At 51.7% G+C, this 23,833-nt stretch overlaps 1 protein-coding gene across 2 annotated transcripts; it reads left to right on the top strand.

The window, feature by feature from the left end:
* The first annotated feature begins 989 nt into the window (after positions 1–989).
* Positions 990–22,766, top strand: UBA1 (ubiquitin like modifier activating enzyme 1). Of its 2 annotated transcripts, XM_059911877.1 has the most exons (27): positions 4,125–4,336; positions 8,561–8,686; positions 8,836–8,952; positions 9,082–9,140; positions 9,241–9,409; positions 9,497–9,631; positions 10,588–10,694; positions 10,954–11,044; positions 11,151–11,283; positions 11,768–11,865; positions 11,960–12,106; positions 12,238–12,414; positions 12,540–12,644; positions 12,732–12,812; positions 13,180–13,335; positions 15,011–15,176; positions 15,338–15,534; positions 17,320–17,384; positions 17,625–17,820; positions 18,530–18,604; positions 18,724–18,913; positions 20,320–20,408; positions 20,704–20,796; positions 20,924–21,115; positions 22,043–22,144; positions 22,249–22,349; positions 22,486–22,766. In XM_059911877.1, the coding sequence occupies exons 3-27, from the start codon at positions 8,836–8,838 to the stop codon at positions 22,619–22,621; spliced, it is 3,177 nt and encodes a 1,058-aa protein (XP_059767860.1). In that variant the 5' UTR covers positions 4,125–4,336; positions 8,561–8,686; the 3' UTR covers positions 22,622–22,766. The 2 variants fall into 2 exon arrangements, with proteins under 2 accessions (XP_059767861.1, XP_059767860.1); XM_059911878.1 differs by lacking the exons at positions 4,125–4,336; positions 8,561–8,686 and adding an exon at positions 990–1,123.
* Positions 22,767–23,833: the final 1,067 nt, after the last annotated feature.

Below are 23,833 nucleotides of genomic sequence, written 5' to 3' on the forward strand. Positions count from 1 at the left end.
TACAGAATTTGGGATAAGGTGATAAAGGCATTTTGTGTTAAATACCTTTGCTGTAACATCACCTTCTCAGGGAGGCCTTCCTTGACCATACTATCTAAAAATGCAACCTGTCCCCAACGGATTTCCCTTTACCTTGTTCTATTTTTCTCCACAGCATTTAGCAGTTATCACATATATACGACATATTTACATATATATTTAATTGTATATTCACATATGAATATAGACTATACACAATGTATTTAATATGACATTTATTATATACAGATGTAACTTTTTTTTTTTTTTTGGCCACAGCACATGGCTTGTGGGATCTTAGTTCCCCGACCAGGGATTGAACCCTGGCCCTTGTCAGTGAAAGCGTGGAGTCCTAACCACTGGACCGCCAGGGAATTCCCTACAGATGTAAATTATTTACATATTGACACTGGCTATCATGTTATGTAAACTATGTAGTATTAACATGTACATTTTATTAGACACAATTTATATTATATTCACATGTATCTAATATAATTTTTATTTATTTGTTACATTTATGGTCTTGTCTCTCGCTAGTCTGTCAGCTCCATGAGGGCAAGGAAGAATCCCTAGCACCTGGCCCACAGCTTGAGCTCCAAAATGTCAAATGAATGAACTCCTTTGGCCACCTGAGCCTCAGCTTTCCCCTCTGTAGGATGGGTGTGCCTTTCCATCTGGAGGTACCCCCATGTTCCGATCCCTTTTCCTACACCTCCCCCTCGCCCCAGAGGGCTGCTCCCGGAACTCCACAGCCCAGGTTTACATTTTCCCATACCCTGGGCGTTCATGCCCACCACGTGCACTAGGCGCCGGCCCGACCGGACTACCACCCCCAGCATGCCTCGCGCGTTTGGGAAGTGCCACAACCCATAGGGGTATCTGGGTCTGACAAGGGCCTTGATGGCGCAGGAGCAAGGGGGCGAGCCCCTCTAGCTAAGCATCTGTGGTACGTCCCAAACAGGGGGCCCTCCAAGGCCCCGCGCTTCCGAGCTCCGCGGAAACTCTGGCTCTTCTTGTACGACGGAGGTGGTTTGCTCTTCCGTTGCCCCGTGGCTTCGGCTCATCTCCAGCAGGAAGGAGAGGCTTCCGCCCGGCACAGGGGGTGAGCTGGAGCACGGTACCCCCAACCCCCTGGACAGCATTTGAGGGAGGGGGCTCAATTTGGGGGATCCCCGAATGGGCATATTTAGAGGCTCTGAGCCCGGTGTGGCATTTAGAGGTGGCTGTTTTTGAGGGGACCCTTAGCAAGTGGCATTTAGGGACTCCGGGGTGGGACTTGGGAGTCTGTTTTAAGGAGCGTCCCTCGGAGGCAGGGTTTATACCCCTTGGAGACCCCTTGGAGACAGGGTTTAGGGGGATGTTTGGGGAGACCCTTAGGGTTCGTGTATGAATACTCTGTCCACGAGGCAGGATTTGGTGTGCTTCCCCAGGGTAAAAGCAAAGTTTGAGGTTCCAGAACTCAAGGCGGAATTTTGGAATTCAGGAAAGGTCCTGGTGACGGTGGGAACGTTTGGGACCGACGTGGCATGTGGACGTATCGAATGGCCTTTGTGACCTCTGGTTCTATTATGATGTCTCACCGCGCTTGGGTATAAAAGGCGGAGAGACTAGACACATCTGGGCCCACAAGTTGTTTTAGGAAGGATGTGGGAGTAACACATCCTAGGTTCTAGGTTCTTCCTGAGGGGACAGTGTGCCACGGGGCCTTCATAGACCATGGATTTATTCGTCATTCGTGAGGAGGTGGGCTGTTGTGGAAGACCATTTTTGCCTTTTTGTAAGTGTCAGCGTATGAATTATTCACGAGGGGGTGGATCAGCGTGCTGAGGGGGTGTGCTGAAAGGGGCGTTCTGCAGTCTGCCGGGCAAATTAGATCTCATTTATTAAGCGTAAAGGTGAGTAGCACCCCGAGTTTTCTGTGGCTTTTCTAGGGGCGTTGTGCATAATTCATGAGGAGCGTAGCTTTTACGGCTTCATCTGCATGATCCGCTGTTAGCTTTCCCTTAGAGGTTTCAGGATTTAAATTTTGCGTCTCAGCGAAGGGACGAGGCCTCGCTCATTGTTCATTCCTTACGGCCCAGTAATCCCAGATTATCAGCAAAGGCTCTAGATTCAAGTCCCATCGATCCTTGCCAGCTGTGTGATCTTTGGCAGATTTTTCTGTGAGCCTGAAAAAATGAGTAAGAGCATAATGATGATCAGATTAGTTTACACTCATTTAGCACTTTATTAGCCCGTTTAATATTCACAACAATTATAGGTGGTAGGTTATTATCGTCCCATTTTATAGATGAGGAAACTGGGACACCGGGAGACTAAGTAATTTGCCTAAGGTTACTCAGTCAGTGAGTCTGAGTCTACAGTCCAGAGTCTGTAGTCTTAATCAAATGTCATAATGTCTGTCTCCCATCCACCCAATTCAATGGTACTACTACTACTGTTAGTCATATAGCACCGCGTGCCAGGCACTGTTCTGAGACCTTTCTACATATTTATTCATTTAAACTTCATCACAAGGTAGGTTACTATTGTTCTCATTTTATGGGTGGGGAAACAGTGGCCCAGAGAAGTGAAGTGTCTGGTCCCAAGTCACACAGCTAGCCATCGGTGGATGGAAATGATTTTTGTGAGGGTTTAAGAACTCTCTAAGGAGGTCACCTTTGAGCTGAGACCTGAACGACAAGAAGGAACCGATTTCCTGCTCTGCATTCCTGAGACCAGTGGCGCAGTGCATGGAAAGGACACACCACAGGAACCACCACATAGTGGGCGATCAGTTAATGTGATCTATTATTATTATTTGACAGAATCGTACTGGGTGCTTATCGTGTGCCTGGGGCTTTGGTATACAGTCCTATCTCTGGTGACCTGGTAGTCTGTCCTACCTATTTAATGGACATTGGTGGCCTTAGCACTCTGTTTTCCAGTGTAATTCTGGAAGGGTGTTTCAAGGCACTATTTTTTAGATAATGTCCGAAGTTGGGGGTTTCTCTAGTGGCTGGGTACACCCTCACCCATAAGTAATTTTATATTAATATAAAATATATTTACAAATCACCTTTAAATTAATATATAGTACTTAAAAAGTTTAACAGTGCCCTGTGCCAGCACTGCTCTGAGCTCATTCCATAGTTCATATTCTCTGGTTTTCACAGTGACACATTTTGCCTTTACGATGTAGATGGGTTCTACTACTATCCCCATTTTACAGTTGTAGAAACTGAGGCACCTGCCAACAGTATGTGGTAAACCTGGATTTGGTTGGACCAAGGCAGCCCTGGTTCACGTGCAGTTAGTTAAGGGTGGGGAGGAGGCAGCTGCACTTCCCTTGGGTTTCCCCTGTGTTTCTGCAGCACCTTTCATTATTCATGAACGGGAAGGGGTGACCAAGTTGCCTCGCCTGGAGTACCATAATCCCTACTTGCTGGAGAGGGCTGTCTTGAGTGTATCTGTGCATGCATCTCATGCATAATTCATGAGTAACTGGGTGGGACCTTTCTTGACCTCTCTGAGTTTCCAGGTTGGGCTGCTGCAGCATCACCATTCATTATTCATGAGCTGGGGGAGTGTGTTTTCCCTGTGTTAGCCCTATTTCCCTGCTTACTGGGTATTAGATGCAGTAATGGGCGGACCTGTCTCTTTTGTTCTTGCCCACCGGGCCTCATGCATTACTCATGATAAGATGTGGCCTCGGTCTCCTTGGCTTCCAGGCTGCTGCAAGGTCATTCATTATTCATGAGCATTGGGGTGTGGCTTCCATGTTTTAACATTGGCTTTCTGGTTGCAGGGTGTTAGTCAACCAGCCACCTGGCCTCGTGCATAATTCACGGTCAGGAAGTGTGGACTTGATGTCCTTTCTTGGTTTCCATGGTAGCCTGGCTGTAACAATGTATTCATTATTCACCTTCCATGGGCGTGCCCTCTATGTCGTTTTACCTGTTTTCCTAGTTACTGCCACAGTAGCCACCAGGTGGAGCTATTCGCCTTCGAAGGAGTCACAGACAGGCAGGGCCCGTCATGTATGATTCATGAACGGGCGCGGCCTGCCTGCATCCGGGTTTCTGGGGGTGGGGCCCAAGGTTTTGTTCCGGCCCTGGGCTCAGCAGCAGCCATCTTGTGTCAGCGGCGGCTGAGGGGAAGGAGGTGGCAGGGACGAGCACAGCCACTACGGCCTGGGGAGGAGAAGGCGGCGACGGCGATCCTAGGCGGCCCAGGCGGCAGGGAGGAGGAGGAGGAGAAGGAGGAGGGTGGCGGCCGGGCTTGGCTTCGGCTCCTAGAGGAGTTGGCGGCGGCGCGACCCGGGGAACCGGCATTGGTAACAAACGGCCTTTCTAAGCGCCGGGGCAGGGGCTTCGGGAAGCATTGGAGGGTCTTGGGCCGGCGCAGGGCCAAGCTGACGTTGGCGCGGGCGGTGATGACTCGGACGCAGAGATCGTTGGAGAGAAGGGGGGGTAGATCTTGGGGCGGGGCCGACATTTCCCATCCGGGACCAGCCCAGTCCCTCGGGCTCCAAAATCTGACCTTAGGGTCAGACCCCCAGAATCTGCTTTTAGAGACTCAGGCCAGCATTCCTAGTCAGTGACCTGATCCCATCCTGAGCCTTGCATCGCAGATCGGAACTTCCCCCAATCAGCGATAGAGACTTACGGGATCGACATTCCTGGTCAAAGCCTCCTACCAGTGTATGTCATTAAAGACCTTCCCCAGAATCTCTCTTCATTCACTCCTAGTTCCTCAGTATTTGCCGTCGCAGCTTTCAAGAGGGGCCAGACCTCAGGGAGGGTCCATTTGGCTTCATTTTAAGTCTTTTCTAGCATCTTCCTTCAGAACCTGCCCCCCCAACACACACACACACACACACACACACACACACTCTCTCTCTCTCTCTCTCTCTCTCTCTCTCTCTCTCTCTCTCTCTCTCTCTCTCTCTCTGCCCTCAGAGCTTTCAAGGGGTCTAGACCCTGTGAAAGGCCATTTGCGCTTGGCCTCCATGTCAGAGAGCACTCCCCCACATCTCAGAGGTCTCCCAACCCACCTTGGCCCAGCATCTTCCTTCCAAAACCCCTCCGGGCCAGCATTTCTATTCAGAGGTTTCCACTTAGCGCTCACCTTTAAAGACTCCTTTAATTCCTAGAATCTGCCCTTAGAGACTTCCTTTACTTTAAGAGAATGCACCCTTTTTTATGGTCCCGGTATTCTCTTCAGAGAGTACCTCTTGCAGGCCTCAGCATCTCCCCCATCAGACACTCATAACCCCCAGTATCTTCCCTCAGAGCCTCCCAGGGGACCAGACACCAGGGAGGAACTGTTTGGACATATAATCCTCCATCAGAGATCTCTCTGCCAGCATCTGCCCTTGCAGACCCTGTTGGCTCCTAGCCCCTTCCATCAGAGTCTTGCATCTCAAATCCCACCCTTCACTCAGCCTCTGCCTTCAAAAGCCAACCAGGGTTCCAGCTTCTCTCACAGATCCTTTAACCTCACATCAGGCCTAAGAATCTGCCCTCAGAGCCTTTCAGGATTCCAGCATCTTCAGTCAGGCTTTCAGCTTCGTAGGACCCCAACATCATTGTCAGTTGTCCCTTCCCACAACAGGTCCAATTCTCCATCAGAGTAGGAAACCCCTTTCTCTGCATCTACTCTCCGAGCCTCCATGGGGTCCCACATAATTGGTCATAGAAACCCAACCCCACCTGGGGACCTAGCCAGTATCTGCTTACTGAAGTTTTTAGGGCCAGAACTGTCTGGGCTCAGCCTCCCCTTTCCACTCCTCAGAGCAGCTGCAGTACCTAGCACGTACCAGTCAGAGATCAACACAAGACCTTTGTACTCCATTAGAAATCCCTCCACGACCCCACCCCGGGCCTCAGCATCCACCCTCATAGCCTCCTGGGACTCTGACAGAAATGTCAGAGACACCTTTTCCCTGCAAGTCCCAGTTATTTTTGGTCAAAGATTTCCCTCTGCCACCAGTGGAGACCCCCCAGGGCCCCAGCATCGTCCTGATGGAGAACACCCCCACCCCCAGACCCCAGCGTCTTCCCACAGCCTCCTTGGGCCCATTCCCTGTGCAGCCGCTGGGGCCTCTGGTGCAACTTCCTGGCCCTTTCCTAAAAGCTCCTTTTCCAAGGACCCAGATATGAGTCTTAACAACCTTGCCCAGCACCACCCCTCCTGCCCCCCAGGGCTTCTAACATCCCCTTTCCCATCTCCCTCTGAGCCTCCAAGGGCTCAGACAACCATCTCCTGACTCTTTTATATTCCCAGGGACTTCTCAGTTAATCCCTCTTTGGAGGCTTGACAGGCCCCAGCATCCTGTGCCCTAGCTTCTCTCCATCCTGATAACTTGACCCTGTGTCTACCCTCTCTCAAACCTGCTCCAGGACTCCTACCTCAAACCTTCTTCTCTGGTTTGGGTGGTAGACAATGCTCAGGCTTCAAAATCAGCAGATTGGAGACCTCAGGCAAGTTCTGAAACTCTCTAAGCCTCAGTTCAACTTTGCTGAACAATTGATAGTATATGTGTTCTAATTGGGGCCTGAGCATGTGTTGACAGAGAAAGGTTTCGAATTTATGCTGGGGGTGGAGGATCTTAGCTCCTCTCTGGGGTTTCTGCCCCAGACCCCTTCTGCTTGCCTTGAGACTGGCCTGTTCGAAATCTCTGCGATTGAAATCCACTCTCAGACCATCAACCAAAGCCTGCTTAGACCCTTGCTGCCAGCATTAGGGGTCCAGATGTCAAAGGTCCAGATAGCAGAGATCTCTCTGGTCCTGGATCATCTCTGATTTCGGAAGTGGGAAGATGGTGTGTCCCAAACAACCAAATCAGTGACAAGGCAAGGCGATAACTAAGTAGTGGAGGCCTCTGCAGGTGCCCAGGGAGGAGCTTATGTCCTTAAGTCGCTGAGTTCTGACCACAGACCTTGACTTTTTTAACCTCCCTAGCAGCCCCTTAAGGATATTTCCATTTGCCCCTGCTTTGGGGGAAAGAAAAAGGGGGGCTCAGAGGAAATGAGATACCTATCGCGCGTCAGGAAGTCAGTAAATGGAAAAATATGATTTGCCTTGGTCTCCCTACTAACTCACCAAGCCTCTTCTACCCAAGTTGGTTCTTAGCGTTCCCAGCAGTTCAGCTAAATGACTTGGACCTAGCCAGCCTCCTGCCTCCTGGGTCCCCCTCCCTCAACCCTCATCTCTTAGCCCTGTGGGCTGGGCCCTGAGCTGGGTCCTGACTCTGTTCCCCCAGGAGGCATTGGCAAGCAGTCCAGCACCAGCTGCATGACTCTGGGCAAGTGACTGGAGTTCTCTGAGCCTTTGTTTTCTTATTTGTGACATGGGTATAAGGTTTTCTGGTTCATGGGCATTGTTAGGATTATACAAAGCCCTTTACTCTGAGATTGACAGGCAGTAAGCTCTTGGTAGATGGTAGGGAGCTCCTGTCATCTTGTTTAGTGCTAGCATGTGACAAGCGCCAAGATGGAATCTTAGGTACAGTGGGGGTACTTGGTATGATTGGGTGTCAGAAAAGGCTCAGAGGAGCATTGGGGGTGAGGGGGGGTGATTGGGGGCCCTGTCGTCTCCAGTGTCTGGATCCAGTCACCAACCCCCCCCCCCAATTTCACTTCCACAGCAGCCTGCATTGTTCTGTCTCTGCGACCTAGTCCTCATGAGCTCAGGTTTTTCCATTTGTCTGGCGAGGACACTCGGCCCTGCCTTGCAGGGTCAGGACCATTGAGGGGATGAAACGCCATAACATCAGGAAGCAGCCTGGGCCTCAGGGTCAGCAGATCCCCAGGTGGTTCCAGCTTGGCCACTCTCTTTGTGGGAACCTCGGTCAAGTCACCAAACTTCGCTGAGTGAATTTCTTTTCCTCCAGTATGAGTTGTGAGTGTTACTGATAGTAGTCCAAACCCCACAGGGGTGCCCTGAGGACAGAGTGAGGCACAGATCGTAAAGTGATCTGTGTTTGACATTTGGCCCAGGGAGGACTCCTAATAAATATTCGTTTATCATTATTGTTGACCTGTTTAAGGGACTCCACACGCAGACAAGGCTTGGGAAGTGTGTGTTTTCTCTCTCCCTGCGACCTCTTTTATTGGCCCTGGGTGTTTTCCCCTCCCAGAGCTGGGGGTGGTGGGGAGCGGGTTGGACTTTGTGAAACTCTGCTCCGTGAGCCCCTCTGGGAACTGAGTTCTCGGCACAGTATCTCCTGCCGTCATGCCACCCTGATGGATGTCCAAGCCGCGTTTCCCTCTCGAACCCCTGTCACTGGGGTTAAGGAGGTTAAGGGAGAGGAGGAGGGCTGCTTGCTATTGCCTACCTGCTCTGTAACAGGCCCTCTGGTCTGTGGTATATCCCGTCACCTCAGCAGCTCCATGGATTAGGTAGGTGGTATTCTCACCCCTGTTTTACAGGCAAGGGAACCGAGCCCATAGGGGTTAAATGATGACTGTCAAGGAGTGGCAGGGTCTGACCTGAAGCTACATCCTTTCTCTGACTTCCCCACAAGTACATTCTTTTCACTCCTTTCCCCCCACAGGATTGGAGTCTCTCCCTCATTATGCTGGGCTGGGGAGAAAGGCGAATGGCCTAATGGTTAGCAGCATGGATTGCAAGCCAGACCACCTGGGTTCAGATCTTAGCTCTGACAGCTGTGTGACCCTGGGCAAGTCACCTCACCTCTCTGTACCTGTCTCCTTTTCTGTAAAATGGGGATATTAGCCCTTACGTCTTCCCTTTCCCCACAATTACCACTAACCAACAGGAACACCCACGTGCCCTAGGCTCACCTCTGATCTCCTTTTTTCCTTCCAGATGTCCGGCTCGCCGCTGTCCAAGAAACGTCGCGTGTCCGGGCCTGATCCAAAGCCGGGTTCTAACTGTTCCCCTGCCCACTCCGTGTTGTCCGAAGTGCCCTCGGTGCCAACCAACGTGAGTGTCTTCTTCCTGGAGACTGGCAGGCGGGGTGGTGGGTGGGAAAGTCTTCTGTATCGCTGTCCCATCTGTCCCTCCCCTCCTCCTGCATGTCTCCCTGAACCCGTTCTTCCCCTCCATCTCTAGGGAATGGCGAAGAACGGCAGTGAAGCAGACATAGATGAGGGACTTTACTCCCGGCAGCTGTAAGTGGGGCCGAGGTTGGACTGTGAGGTGGGAGGGGGCACTGAGTGGATAGGGTCAGAAGGGCCTGGCCCTGACCCGAGACACCCCCTAACCTGGCAGGTATGTGTTGGGCCACGAGGCAATGAAGCGGCTCCAGACGTCCAGCGTACTGGTATCAGGCCTGCGGGGCCTGGGCGTGGAGATTGCTAAGAACATCATCCTTGGTGGGGTCAAGGCCGTCACTCTGCATGACCAGGGCACTGCCCAGTGGGCCGACCTCTCCTCCCAGGTACCTCTTCCCATCGCCCTTCTCTGCCGAGACCCCATCCCCCGGGCTACACAGCCAGTTCATTTCTTTCCTCATTCCCCTTTGCAGTTCTACCTGCGGGAGGAGGACATTGGGAAAAACCGGGCTGAGGTCTCCCAGCCCCACCTGGCTGAGCTCAACAGCTACGTGCCTGTCAGCGCCTATACTGGACCCCTCGTAGAGGACTTCCTCAGTGACTTCCAGGTACCTTGGGCCACCGCCCGACCTCCTGCCCAGTTCTCTCAGAGCCCATCTCTGGTTTATTCATTTGATCAATATTTAATGGGCTAGCCCGGGTGCCAGGTTTCATGCTGAGGCTGCAGCTAGGGGATGCGGGCAGGCTTTAGACGCTGGACCTGCCTCTTCAGGGGGAAGATATGAGCCAGCAGACAGGACAGCATAGTGCATAGACTGGAGCCAAACTGCCTTGGCACAAGTCTCTCATTGTACTAGTGTGACCTTGGGCAGGTCACTGAGTCTCCTGTGCCTGCCTTTTGTCTGTTTGTAGACACGGGAATGGTAGTAATGCCGACTTCATAAAGATTTTGTGAGGGCTAAGCACTTAGAATAGCAGCTGGTTTTTTGTTAAATAAAAACCCTGGGCTGGAAAGAGGAGCTGTGGGAGCTGAGATTGTGCCCTGGGGTGTCCCAGCAAGCCAGGACACTGCTGCCGAACCCTGATGTAGCTGTGGGAGCTCACCCTGATGGAATGGGTGGGCATTCAGGCAGAGAGCAAAGTCCCAAGGATCATGGCTGAGCAGGTGTTGTCTTGAGAATTGGGAGCAAGTGGGTGTGGTAGGAGTGAGCTCAGACTTTGGCTGAGGACGAAGTTTTACTTCTGTGTCTCGCAGGGCATGGCAGGGTTGTAGGCAGGCAGCAGTGGGTGTTGGCAAATGAAGGAGTCAGCTGTTGTCCAAACTCTGTCCTCCCAGCTGCCTCTTTACCTTGCCTGCCATAGTTTAGGGATTCACATTTCCCTTCACTGAGTTTCGCCTGGGCTGAATCTGATACATGGTAGATACTTTGTATTTGTGATAGAGAGCTGAACCAGCAAAGCCATAAGGACTCCCTGAGGCCTCGCACCAGCCTTCCTCCACCATCTCCCCCTTTCCCCTTTCCCCTGGTGCTGGGCCCTCGCCTGAGCTGCCACCTCTCCACAGGTGGTGGTCCTCACCAACACCCCCCTGGAGGACCAGCTGCGGGTGGGTGAGTTCTGTCACAGCCATGGCATCAAGCTGGTGGTGGCAGACACGCGGGGCCTGTTTGGGTGAGTGCCCCCACCCTTTTCCCCTGACCCCTGCCATGCCCAGGAAAAGACCCCCAACCTCTGACTGCCCTCAGCCCCCCTCAGCCCCTTGGGTTTTGGATATTGTGTCTTTACCTCACCCCATGTAGCATGAGTGCCATCTGATTCCCAGCAGTGATGGGCTGAACTTGCTCAGCAAGTACTTGCTGCATCTTGAGGGACACGTGGGGTCCCTGAGCGCATGGGACTCGAGCATCAGCCCTGTTGCTTCCCTCTACAGGCAGCTTTTCTGTGACTTTGGAGAGGAAATGATCCTCACAGATTCCAATGGGGAGCAGCCGCTCAGTGCTATGGTTTCTATGGTCACCAAGGTGAGGAGGGCAGCCTCAGGGGTCCTGGCAGGCAGATGGGCAGCAGGCTTTCCTGTCTGCTCCTGGTACCCTGGGCCTGCCTCTGAGGTACTCCTCCTTTAACCAGGACAACCCCGGTGTGGTTACCTGTCTGGATGAGGCCCGGCATGGCTTTGAGAGTGGCGACTTTGTCTCCTTTTCGGAAGTACAGGGCATGATTGAACTCAACGGAAGTCAGCCCATGGAAATCAAAGTCCTGGGTGAGCTAGGGCCATGGGGAATCAGGGGAGATAGGAGGTGTTTCCCTGGACTCTGCGTGAGGGGAGACACATCCTGGGTGTCTGAGATGAACCAGAGACAGAGTCCCCTGTGGTCCACCCAGAGCTGGGGACATGGGGGAGAAGTGCTGTCTCGTGTTTGAGCTGTTCCTAGAAGAGGCTCCTGGTATCTGCACTGAGGGGGAAAAGATCTCTGGTGTTTGAACAAAGCAGATCAGAGGATCCACTCGTGTCTGACTGGATTCGGACAGGGAGCAGAGACTGTCTTCTAGTGTAGACTTGGGGTCAGGGACACAGGGTCCCATGGGCTCTAAGCTGGGCTAGAGGGTAGATGGTTTGTGAAGTTGGAGTGGAATCGATTACTCCTGATGTCTGGGCTGGGTCAGGGATGGATTTTTCCTCATCTTGTGGGTGTTGTGGGTTTTAGGGAGGGTGGGTAGCCTGACAGTTTCCCTGCCTACCCTAGGTCCTTACACCTTTAGCATCTGTGACACCTCCAGCTTCTCTGATTATATCCGTGGAGGCATCGTCAGCCAGGTCAAAGTACCCAAGAAGATCAGCTTTGTGAGTGTGGGGAGTAGTGGGCTCTGGGGGTGGTGCCAGGCATTTCCAGGTTCTCCATTCTACTCTTCTGGTTCTGATGCTCTGCCCCCGACAGAAATCCTTGCTGGCCTCCCTGGCAGAGCCTGACTTCGTGATGACGGACTTCGCCAAGTTTTCCCGCCCCACCCAGCTGCACATTGGCTTCCAGGCCCTGCACCAGTTCTGTGCTCAGCATGGCCGGCCCCCTCGGCCCCGCAATGAGGTGGGTAGGTGGGTGAGCCAGCCAGGGCAGATGACCTTGGCATCGAAGGCCCACAGTGCCTCTCTGCCTAGCCCCCCTCACCCCCCACAGTGGCCTCACAGGCACGCTCTTGGTTCCTTCTGCCTCACCAGGAGGATGCCACAGAGCTGGTGACCTTGGCCCAGGCTGTGAATGCTCAAGCCCTGCCAGCGGTGCAGCAGGACAGCCTGGATGAGGACCTCATTCGAAAGCTGGCATATGTGGCTGCTGGGGATCTGGCACCCATAAATGCCTTCATCGGGGGTCTAGCTGCCCAGGAGGTCATGAAGGTCAGCACAGATAGAGAAGGACAGGGTTGGGGTGGGCCAGACACCTCCCTGATTCCATCGCTTGTCCATCTGTGTCAGGCCCCAGTTAACCACTCACCACTTCCCCTGTCCTGCCCAATCCCCAGGCTTGCTCCGGGAAGTTTATGCCCGTCATGCAGTGGCTGTACTTTGATGCACTGGAGTGTCTCCCCGAGGACAAAGAGGCTCTCACGGAGGACAAGTGCCTCCCGGTATGTGAGTGGGGCCCTGGGGGAGATGTCATTGGGGGCATTTCTGGTGAGGCCTCTCTCTGACCCTTCTCCCTTTGCATTCCTCAGCGCCAGAACCGTTATGATGGGCAGGTAGCTGTATTTGGCTCATACCTGCAAGAGAAGTTGGGCAAGCAGAAGTACTTCCTGGTGAGTGATCCACTGGGACAGCCACTTTCTTCATCTCCTGTGGCCTCTGGCTACCTCTTACGGGGTCTCCTTCTGCCTCCTGAGGGCGGGTCTTTTGGTTCTTATATTTCTACCGCATGACTTTTGCCATTTTCTTTTATCTTGAGGGAAAGCCTGGTGTGTCCTTCTGTTTCCAACATCTTGTGCCTCCTCTCTCAGATGCCTGGGTTATTTCTCATAGCCCTGGCACTTGAGGATGTGGCACTAGACACACCTCTCCCCTCTCTTGCTGTCTTCAATGGGAGTGAGAGTGAGGAGTGATGAGTGACTTCACACTGACCTGCATCACCCTGACTAGCCTCTGTCTCTCTTCTTGGCTGTCTTCTAGGTGGGCGCAGGGGCCATTGGCTGTGAACTGCTCAAGAACTTTGCCATGATTGGGCTGGGCTGTGGGGAGGGAGGAGAAATTGTCGTCACAGACATGGACACCATTGAGAAGTCAAATCTGAACAGACAGTTTCTGTTCCGGCCCTGGGACGTCACGGTGAGAGCGGTGGGGGTAGGAGGTGGGACTTTGTCATCTTGTTTTTCTCTTTTGTTCTCATTCTTCTTGGAAAAGGGGCTTTACCACCTTTTTCTTTCCTTCAGCTTCTCTCTGTCACTCGTTCAACAAACATTGAGTACCCTTCCATCGAATCTACCGTTTTTTATCTCCTTTTTTTTTTTTTCTTTTTCCTTGACTTCTTATGAGTGCTGGTTGGGACAGTGTGTTGGGGGTCCCAAGTTCAATGATTCACTAGCCCCCTAGGACTCAGCAGTACTCAGCATGTAGTTGTACTCACAGTTAACGATTTCTTCCGGCAAAAGGATGCATAACAAAATCAGCAAAGGGAAGTGGCTCATGGGGCGAAGTCTGGGGGAGACCAGGCACAAGTTTCCAAGACTCCTCTCCCAGTGGAGTCGCACAGGACATGCGTAATTCCCCTAGTAGCGAGTTGCAACAACACGTGAAATGTTGCCAACCAGGGAAGCGCGTTAGAGACACAGTACCCAGGGTTTTTACTGTGGGCTGGTCACATAGGCACCCTCTGCTGGGAATGTCCCCAAATTCCAGACTCCCAGAAGGAGAGCAGGAGTTCAGCATAAACCACAGGGTTTGCATAAGCAGTCTAGGCACAGTGAGCAGCCCTTACCAGGTACTGAATGGCAAGAACCCTCCAGAAATCCAGGTTCCCAGACTCCAGCCGAGGGCCAACCTGGCCAGCAGGCCTCTTTCCTAGGAGAGCACTTGTGCTAGGTTCACTCTTCTCTGCACAGATACAAGCTGGGTTATACGGTGATCTAGTTAGGAAGCCTTCTGTAGGGGACTGTCATTGTTGCCTGGCCAGGATCGATTCCCCTTTTGTTCATTTATTCACCAAGTAGTTATTGAGTAGGTTCTGTTCTAGGTACTTGCAGTACACCAAGGAAACGAAGATTTTAGTGGGCGGGGACAGACAGTAAACAGTAAGCACACAGTACAATAGCGAAGTTTATAGTTAACGTCCATAAGTGCTGTGCAGAGGGAACAACAAAAACAAGATGAAGGAAGTGGGCAGGCCAGGGAGATCGGTTTGCAGTTTTGATTACAGTGGTTAAGAAAGGGCTCATTTCTGCCGACTTGGAGGGCGTGAGGGAGTAGAGTCCCTTCTTCTGGGGAAGAGTGCTCCAGGCCAAGATCCTAAGGTGGGAGGGTAATACGAAATGAGCTAGAGGAAATGGGGGCCGACTCATTTTGCCTTCAGTGGAGGTGGGAGCCAAGGGAGGGTGTTCAGCAGAGGAGGGACGTGACCTGATTTGGACTTTGAAAGGATCCTCCTTGTCTATGTGCTAAGATTCTGTTTTGTTTGGGGGGAATGTTCCCCAGCCCTGGGTGCCGTTAACTGAAAGAACAATGGAAGTTGGGTAGGCAGAAGAACATATGGCTGGCCTATTGTCTCCAGCCTGTCTGTGCACTGCTTCCCTTTTCACTGAGCCCCTGCCATATCCTTCACAGCCCTAGCCATGTGGTACTGTCACGGACTGTCTCCTGCCAAACCAGGGAGCCTCCTGAACTCAGGGCTTGGTTCTTCCCAGCATTAAATAAGCCAGCCTTCAGGAGGACAGCTCTGTGGAGGTTCGCTGGTGCATGCATAAATAACTGAGTTCTGTTCCCCCATTCCTACCCTTGCCCCCCCCAGAAGTTAAAGTCTGACACAGCTGCTGCAGCTGTGCGCCAGATGAATCCGCACATCCGAGTGACAAGCCACCAGAACCGTGTAGGCCCTGACACCGAGCGCATCTATGATGACGATTTCTTCCAAAACTTGGATGGTGTGGCCAACGCCCTGGATAATGTGGATGCCCGTGAGTTTGGAGGCGGGTGAGGAGGTCAAGGGCCAAGTTGCGTGGGTACATGTGTGTGTGTGTGTGTGTGTGTGTGTGTCTCTTGGAGGTGCCTGTCTTCCCGTCTCCTGATGTTCATTTCCTGGCACTCACGTTTTGTCGTGACCCCCCCCACCCCCCAGGCATGTACATGGACCGCCGCTGCGTGTACTACCGTAAGCCACTGCTGGAGTCAGGCACACTGGGCACCAAGGGCAATGTGCAGGTGGTGATCCCCTTCCTGACAGAATCATACAGCTCCAGCCAGGACCCGCCTGAAAAGTCCATCCCCATCTGCACACTGAAGAACTTCCCCAATGCCATCGAGCACACCCTGCAGGTGATCAGCGTGAGGGGAGAGGGCAGGGGGCAGGCACCCGGCCTCGCGGCCACTGGCCCCTGTGCTTTTTCTTTAAACCTTCCTCTCTTACTTTCTATCGTGCAACCTTGGTTTCTAGAATGATTCATTCTTTTTTTTTTTTTTAACTTTTGTTTTGAAAACTTTTCACCGTTTAGACAGATACAGAGAATAGTGTGGGGAACACTCAAATACTCTTAGATTTAACATTTGTTAACGTTTTGCCACATTCTCTTCTTAGATTCATGTGGCTTTTTCTTCTTTGGGTGAAGTATATCGTGGCCATCACAATGCTTCACTCTCTCTGCTTCTTCAAAGGGAGGTTATATTTGCACATAACAGGGTCTCAACCTCAGCACTGGTGACAGTTGGGGCCCGATATCTCTTTGTCATGGGGGCATCCTGAGCACTGTAGGATGTTTAGCAGAATCCCTGGCTTCTACCCACTAGATGCCAATAGCACCCCCTTCCATTTGTGGCAACTAAAAATGTCTTCAGACATTGCTGGATGTCCCCTGGGGGCAAAATCTCTCCCAGGTGAGAACTGCCCCCAGGTAAGAACTGCCGTGTCTAACCAAAACACCACCTTCATGCTGAACAAAGTTAATGGTTATTCTTACTGTCTCTCCTAGTTACTTATTTGTCTCTAATACTCAGTCCGTATACAGGTTTCCCCTGCTGTTGCTCAAAATGGGTTTAACAGCTGGTTTTCCAGGTTGATTTTGTTTGCGTGATGCATATACATACAGAATACAGAACAGTGCACGTATTATCTGGCTGAGTTTTTTACAAAGGGAACATATCTAGGTTGTCCAGCACCTAGGCCTACAGACCAGAACCTAAGGATAACCATTGTGTTATCAGATGATTCTTATTCCAGTCTTTGAGAGCAAACCATTCAGAATGTTTAGTAAAAGTATGAGGGGGTGGGAACAAAATAGGGAGGGGGAAAAAACCAGTTCCCTCTATCACTTTCCCTTCTGCCCCTGCAGTTCCAGACTGGGTGTCTTTGTATTTGTGCACCCACCACAGACTCACTAGGGCATGAGTGACCTTGGACTTAGCCTCTCCATGCCTCTGATGAAATGGAGGTGACAGTAGTATATACTTCATGGGGTTGTAAAGCACTTAGCATTCACTATGTATCTGGTGCTGTTTTAAATAAACTTTAAATATATACATACTTGCAACCCGTGAGGTACATATTACTGTTACAGTATCTGTTTCGGAAAGGAGGGCACAGAGTTAAGTGTTACTGTGTGTCCCTGAAGTCGCAAAGCTAGATACTGCGTAGCAGAGCTGGTTTTGATCTCTAACATCTATATCCTCCAAACCCCCTCACCAATGACAGCACTTACTGTTCTAGGAGTTCTCAGAGGGCAGAGCCTCTGTCCAGTTTGCTGCTGAGTCCTCAGGGCCTGTATAGGATCGTAATTTTAAATATGTAATGTAATTTAAAAATACACATAATTGAATTGTTTCTTTTTTATTGAGGCATGACATACCTCACGTAAGGTACACAGAACTTAATTTTTTTCACGCATTCACTAGTGTAACCGCTGTCCAGATCAAGTTCATTGGTTTTTCAAATTGAGGTGCTGGGGGTGGTGGAGTGGGGAAGGTTGGGAACAGTGGTTGCGGGGCTTACCTTCTCCCAGAGCAGCTTTGTTCATCCTGTTTGATTTGTTCACTGATGGTCTTTCTAATGCCTCCAGAAGCCCATTTTGTCAACCATCGCCCCCTGTAATCTGTTTGTTCTGTCTGCAGTGGGCTAGAGACGAGTTTGAAGGCCTCTTCAAGCAGCCGGCAGAAAACGTCAACCAGTACCTCACGTAAGTAACCAAATGCCCCCTCACCCCACCCCCTGCCCTCCAGCCAGGGCATCCTGTCTGCTTTCCTCACCAGTGTGACACCCAGCACCAGGCACACTTCTCAATGAGTCAGTGACTGCTGGGGCCTCATTCCACTGGGGGTCAGGACTAGCTTTCCGTGGAGAAAGTAGGGTTGCCCTGGAGCCCACTCTTGGGGCCGCTGTGTAATCCTGCCCCTTTGACCCCTCCAATTCCTGATAGAGACCCCAAGTTTGTGGAGCGGACCCTGCGGCTGGCGGGCACCCAACCCCTGGAGGTGCTGGAGGCCGTGCAGCGCAGCCTGGTGCTGCAGCGGCCACAGACCTGGGCCGACTGTGTGGCCTGGGCCTGCCACCACTGGCACACCCAGTACTCTAACAACATCCGGCAGCTGCTGCACAACTTCCCTCCCGACCAGGTAACGCCCACTTGCCAGGTCCATTTGGCGGGATGCGTTTCCTAGAAACAGGAGCCTGCTGTGAGTTCTCCGTCCAGCTGTGGCAGATGCCCCAAGGCATGGGGGTCTCACACGAATGAGTAAACTTGACCTATTTTTGCTGTTCCCTTTCCTTTGAGCAAGAGACTTCATTTCTGTTTCCCTTACCTGTGGTGTGGGCTGACTCACCCACCTCCCAGGACTGTAAGGATCATAGTGGAGAAATTTTGGAGTTAAGAGCTCAGGAATCAGTGGGGGTTCAAATCCCAGCTCCATTTGCACTTGGGCAAGTCACATACCTTCTGTCTGTACTTCAGTTTCCTTATCAGTAGAGATAACAATAATCTACCTCATGAGGGTTTTTGTGAGGATTTATTGGTATTTATTAATATTAACTTAGTACAGTGCCTAGCAATTCATAAGAGTTTGTTAAATGGCTGTGTGGCTTGCACAGAGTGAGTGCCAGGAGTTTTTTTCAGTGAGGCGCCCCTGTTTCATTCAGCCTGGCATCAGCACTTCCATCTACAGGACCCTACAGTCTGGGTTGTTCATGATCGATTCTAGCCCCTTGCGCGTGCCCAGCCAGGAAGAGTGAGTCAGGGCACATCCAGGACCAAGGTGAGAAGTTAGAGTTGTTAGAGAGGCCTCCAATCTCAGGTCCTGCTCCTCAAAATTCTCTCTACTTCCTTAGCTCACAAGCTCGGGAGCTCCATTCTGGTCTGGGCCCAAACGCTGTCCACACCCGCTCACCTTTGATGTCAACAATGTAAGTCTCCTCCTTGGGGCCTCCTAGGGTCAGGTGGAGGGTGCGTGGGTGGGAAGGAGGCCGAGACTCCCCAGGCGAGGGTGGACGTGCTCACCCTTCTGGGCCCTGCCTTCTCCCAGCCTCTGCATCTGGACTACGTGATGGCTGCTGCCAACCTGTTTGCCCAGACCTACGGGCTGACAGGCTCTCAGGACCGAGCTGCCGTGGCAACAGTTCTACAGTCTGTGCAGGTCCCCGAGTTTACCCCCAAGTCCGGCGTCAAGATCCATGTCTCTGACCAGGAGCTACAGAGCGCCAATGCCTCTGTTGGTGAGGATGTTTGGCCAGTCGGCCAGGAGTCACCACCCCAACTTGTCCCCTGCCCAGTCCAGCCTTCTCTGCCCCTGGCACTGCTCTGCAACCCCTGGCCTAAGGCTTCCCCACACCTTCCTTTGAGCCTCCCTTGCTCTGAAATGAGGGTTGGTTGGGTTAAATTCTATCCCTCCTGCCTCCTCCTCCCCACTCTCTGGCCCTCAGGAGAACTAGCTGTTTGTTTCTCTTGCTCTGTGTGTGTTTCCCTTGGAAAGAACAACTTTTCTCTGTTTCTTCTTGATCTGTTTATCTGGAGGGTGTGATTTCCACCAGTGGTCTCGCTCCCTTGGTATCTGCCCCATCTTCCCACCGCCATGTTCCTCTGTGTGCATCTTTGCCATGGTATTGCTCTCCACAGTTTTCCTCATCTCCCTCTCCATATCTCCGCCCCAGTTCCCCACCTCTCTCCATCTCTTTCCCCCAGCTCATGCTGTATATCAGGGGTAAAGGGCCAAACAGTGACTCTTCTAGGCTTGCAGGCCATATAGTGTCTGCAGTTATCACCTCTGCAATTGAAGCACAAAAGCAGCCATACACAACATACAAATGAATGAATGTGGCTGTTTTTATTTTCTCCCATGTCCCCATCTTCCTCCCCAAATATATATCCGTCATGTTCCTCTCTGTGTATTTCCTCCATCTTGTTCCTCATATACATGCACACGTATGTATCTGTGTGTAATATGTATAAAATGTATATAAAACGTATGCAAGGTGTATGTAAAATGTATATAAACATTGTGTGTGTATATATATATATATATATATACACACACACACACACACACACACACACACACACACACATACACACAGTATATAGGGTATATATAAGTTGTATCTATCATGTGTATAAAATTTTTTCTCACCTATCTCATCCTCTGTATATGCCCCTATTCTCCACTCTTCATATATTCTGTCCCCCAATATCTTAACCTCTATATCCACATCTGCATATTTCTCCCAACTTCCCCTCTATATATCTTCCCCTGCCTTTTTCCCCTGTATCCTCTTATGTCTCCCCACTTCTCTCTGCATCATTCTTCCTGAGATCTACAGCTCTCCCATCCTGATCTGTCCATCCCTACTTTCTCCTAATGTCTTCATTTTCAGTTCCTTAGAGTCTCTAGAGATACCTGTCTCTTGATATACCTGCCCCCTGCCCCCTGCCCCCCGTCTTACTCAGGTTTGTACTCTGTTGTCCTGCTCTCTCTCTCCCCATTGCTCCTCCTCTCTCCCAGGATGTCTTTCCTTTTCAAATCCTTTATCTACCTAAACACCTTTTGCCCCACCTGGGCTTCTGTTTCTACCTCAGACCCTGGCCTGGGGTCTAAAGGGTTGACGGTGTCCCTCTCTCCCTGCAGATGACAGTCGTCTGGAGGAGCTCAAGGCCACACTGCCCAGTCCAGAAAAGCTCCCTGGGTTCAAGATGTACCCCATTGACTTCGAGAAGGTGCTGGGTGGGGGCCCTGGGCAGGCAGTGGGGATGGGCTAAGCACAGATGGGCTGGACAGAACAGGTTCTGGGGATCTAGAGGCAGCCCCAGGCCTTTGTGGGATTGGATCACAGGCCTGCCACGTGGCCCTGAACGAGTAGATGTTCCCAGCCATGCCTTTGTGATCTGAGAGCCCAGCAGGTAATTGCAGTGGACGATACTTGTGTCCCCGGAGGCCAGGAATCCTCTTCCTCCTCTGATCCTCTCCTTATTGTCTCCCCACCCTCCTCCCTTAACCTCTCACTCATAAAAGGATGATGACAGCAACTTCCATATGGATTTCATTGTGGCTGCATCCAACCTCCGGGCGGAGAACTATGACATTCCCCCTTCAGACCGGCACAAGGTGAGGGAAATCTAGACTTGACGTTTCACCCCCTCCCAGGCTGCAGTTGCCCACATTCTATCCCTTCTGTAGAATATGAGCTTCTTCTACCCTTAACTTCCTTCCTTGATCCTTTCCTTCCTTACAGAGCAAGCTGATTGCAGGAAAGATCATCCCAGCCATTGCCACGACCACAGCAGCCGTGGTTGGCCTTGTGTGTCTAGAGCTGTACAAGGTGGTGCAGGGGCACCAACAGCTTGACTCCTATAAGAATGGTTTCCTCAATTTGGCCCTGCCTTTCTTTGGCTTCTCTGAACCCCTGGCAGCACCCCATCATCAGGTGAGGGCCTGCATCAGGGGAAGTGGATTTGTGGGTGGGTGTTTCTCTGTAGAGCTGGCTCTAGTTTGCTTCATAGCCTGTCACCAGGAGAGGGTTTCTGTCAGTGTGTACCTGTTCCTTTTGTGTATCCCCTTGTTCATTTATTCACTCATCATATTTTTTTTTTTTTAGTATTTTCTATGTGCTACGTACCGGTCTGATTCTGCTTGTGGAAGCCCTCAGAAAAGATATTTGAATATTAGATTATGATTAATAACTGCACAATAGTAGCACCCAAAATTTATTGGGTGCTTAGTATGCTAAGTGCTTTTGCTTGCTTCTTCATTCACTCAGATATTTACTGAGCACCTACTGCGTGCTAGGTACTCTTACAGGTGCTAAGGTTATATTCTTGAAATAGAGTAACCCAATAAATGATTTTGGAACCCCAGAAAAAGAACAGGATAAGGAGAACTTGAGAGTACCAGGTGGTGAGGGGATGGGTTTGGGATTTTAGATGTGGGATAATCAGGAGTGGCCTTACAGAGAAGATGACATGTGAGTCCAGACTTGGAGGAGGTGAGGAGACAGGCCATGAAGGATTTGCCGGGAAGGCATTCCAGACAGAGGGGCCGGTCTCTGCGAGGGCACTGAGGTAGGAGTGTGCCTGGCATGTTTGAGGAAGAAGTCGTTAGAGCAGAGTGAGTGAGAGGATGAGGGGATAGGAAATGAGGAGAAGAGAATAGGATTCCAGTGACTTAAGACCTTATCTCCATTATCGTAAGGGTTTCAGTCTTTACTCAAGGCAAGACAAAAGCCATGAGAAAGTTTTGGACAGAAGAGGCTTGTGATCTGACTTATAGCATGTCTGCATGAGTGGAGGGGGAGACTGATGGGGCTGCGCCCTCTGGTGGCCCCCATCCCATTGGCCTGCTCCTTGTTCCACAGTACTATAACCAAGAGTGGACGTTGTGGGATCGCTTTGAAGTACAGGGGCTGCAGTCTAATGGTGAGGAGATGACCCTCAAACAGTTCCTTGACTACTTCAAGGTGAGACCCCTTTCTCTCTCTCACCCCACTGGGGGCGGAGTGTGCAGGTGACTGGCTGGCCTGTCCACCCCCGTGACACTGCTGTCCTCCCCCTTCTCCTCCAGACAGAGCATAAGCTGGAGATCACCATGCTGTCCCAGGGCGTGTCTATGCTCTACTCCTTCTTCATGCCAGCCGCCAAGCTCAAGGAACGGTTGGATCAGCCGTGAGTTGGGTAGTGGGGAGCCTCAACTTGCAGCTGTCCCACTCCTGCTCACTGCCCTTCACCTCCTCTGCCCTCAGCTACCTGCCCCTCTTCACTTACTTTTTGCCTCCCTGACCCTCTGCTCCCCCGCCCCCAGGATGACAGAGATCGTAAGCCGTGTGTCGAAGCGAAAGCTGGGCCGCCATGTGCGGGCCCTGGTGCTTGAGCTGTGCTGCAACGACGAGAGCGGTGAGGACGTTGAGGTCCCCTATGTACGATACACCATCCGCTGACCCCTGTCCTCTCCTACAGACTGACCCCAGGCCCCCCTCTCCAGACCCCTTCCAGCACAGGGCTCCCATTTGGCCTCTGTCATTCCCTCCTCGTCCCTCTATCTGAACCCCTCTTGCTGAATCCTAATAAAGCGTTATAAACCCAGATGTGACATAGCTGCTGGTTCCAGGGAAAGAAGGGACTTCCTGGAGCTGTCTGGTTCAGATAGTAACCAGAAGGGCTCAGCCTCACCCCAGTTGCCAGCTTCCTGGGCAGAGAAAATGTGGGAACTGTCATGTCTTCCTCCTGCCCTTCCTGCTTAGGAAGAAATGGAGGCAGTAGTGAAGCTGTGGAGAGCAGGTACCTAGGTCCCTGTGACTTCACTGGAGGTGGGTTCAAATTCACTTTCTCCATCTCTAGCTCCTAACTCCCTGCCATATGGATTTTGAAAGGTAGTTAAGAGTAGTGTTTGAGCAAGTCCTTTAACTTCTCTAACCTTGTCCCCCCTCTGTGAAGGGAAAAGTTATGGCAACCAGTCGGCCAGGGCTTGGTCACTGTGGCTTATGTCCTTGGGGCACATCCCTTCCCGCCTGGACCGAGGCACTCAGACCCTGGACAAGCCTTTAGCATCATGGTTCCCAGTGCTAGGAATGCCTGTGGTGCCCTTAGTTCAACTTCCCTGCTGCAGAGGGGCCTCAACAGCTCTGCTGGACTGAGGAGTGCCAGTGTTTGTGCACAGTTTGCAGTACTGATGAAAATATTTGGCTGAGAACATCTGTAAAGGAAAAGCCTCTTTCCTGTCCCTCGGGCCTGGTCTGCTTGTCCTGAGGCCTCCCACCTGTGAGAAGAGAGCGGCTGTGGGTTGTTGATTGGCTGGAGCAGGCAGTAGGAGGCTCACCACAAGCCCCACCAGGACGGCAGAACTGCCCGCACTGCGTCTTTGGTCTCGGCTGAGCACTTCAGACAGTTGAAAGCACCAATCGGACTGGCCACCTGGTGCCTGAGGAAGCCACTCATACCTCTGTCCTTCACCCAGCCAGACTCCAACTTTTTCCATTTAGAAACAGACCCCCTCATTCCTTCACTCTAACCCAAGTATTGGGAATCACACAAACTGGCCTGACCCTGACCTGTCACCCATCACAGCCTGTTCCCACATCTGCTGCTTCCTGGGCCAGTTCCAGACTCCAGGCACAGCATATGCCCTTGCCCCACCTCCCTCTGGTTACTTT

The sequence above is a fragment of the Balaenoptera ricei genome, chromosome X (assembly GCF_028023285.1).
Source record: "Balaenoptera ricei isolate mBalRic1 chromosome X, mBalRic1.hap2, whole genome shotgun sequence".
NCBI classification, from domain to species: Eukaryota; Metazoa; Chordata; class Mammalia; order Artiodactyla; family Balaenopteridae; genus Balaenoptera; species Balaenoptera ricei.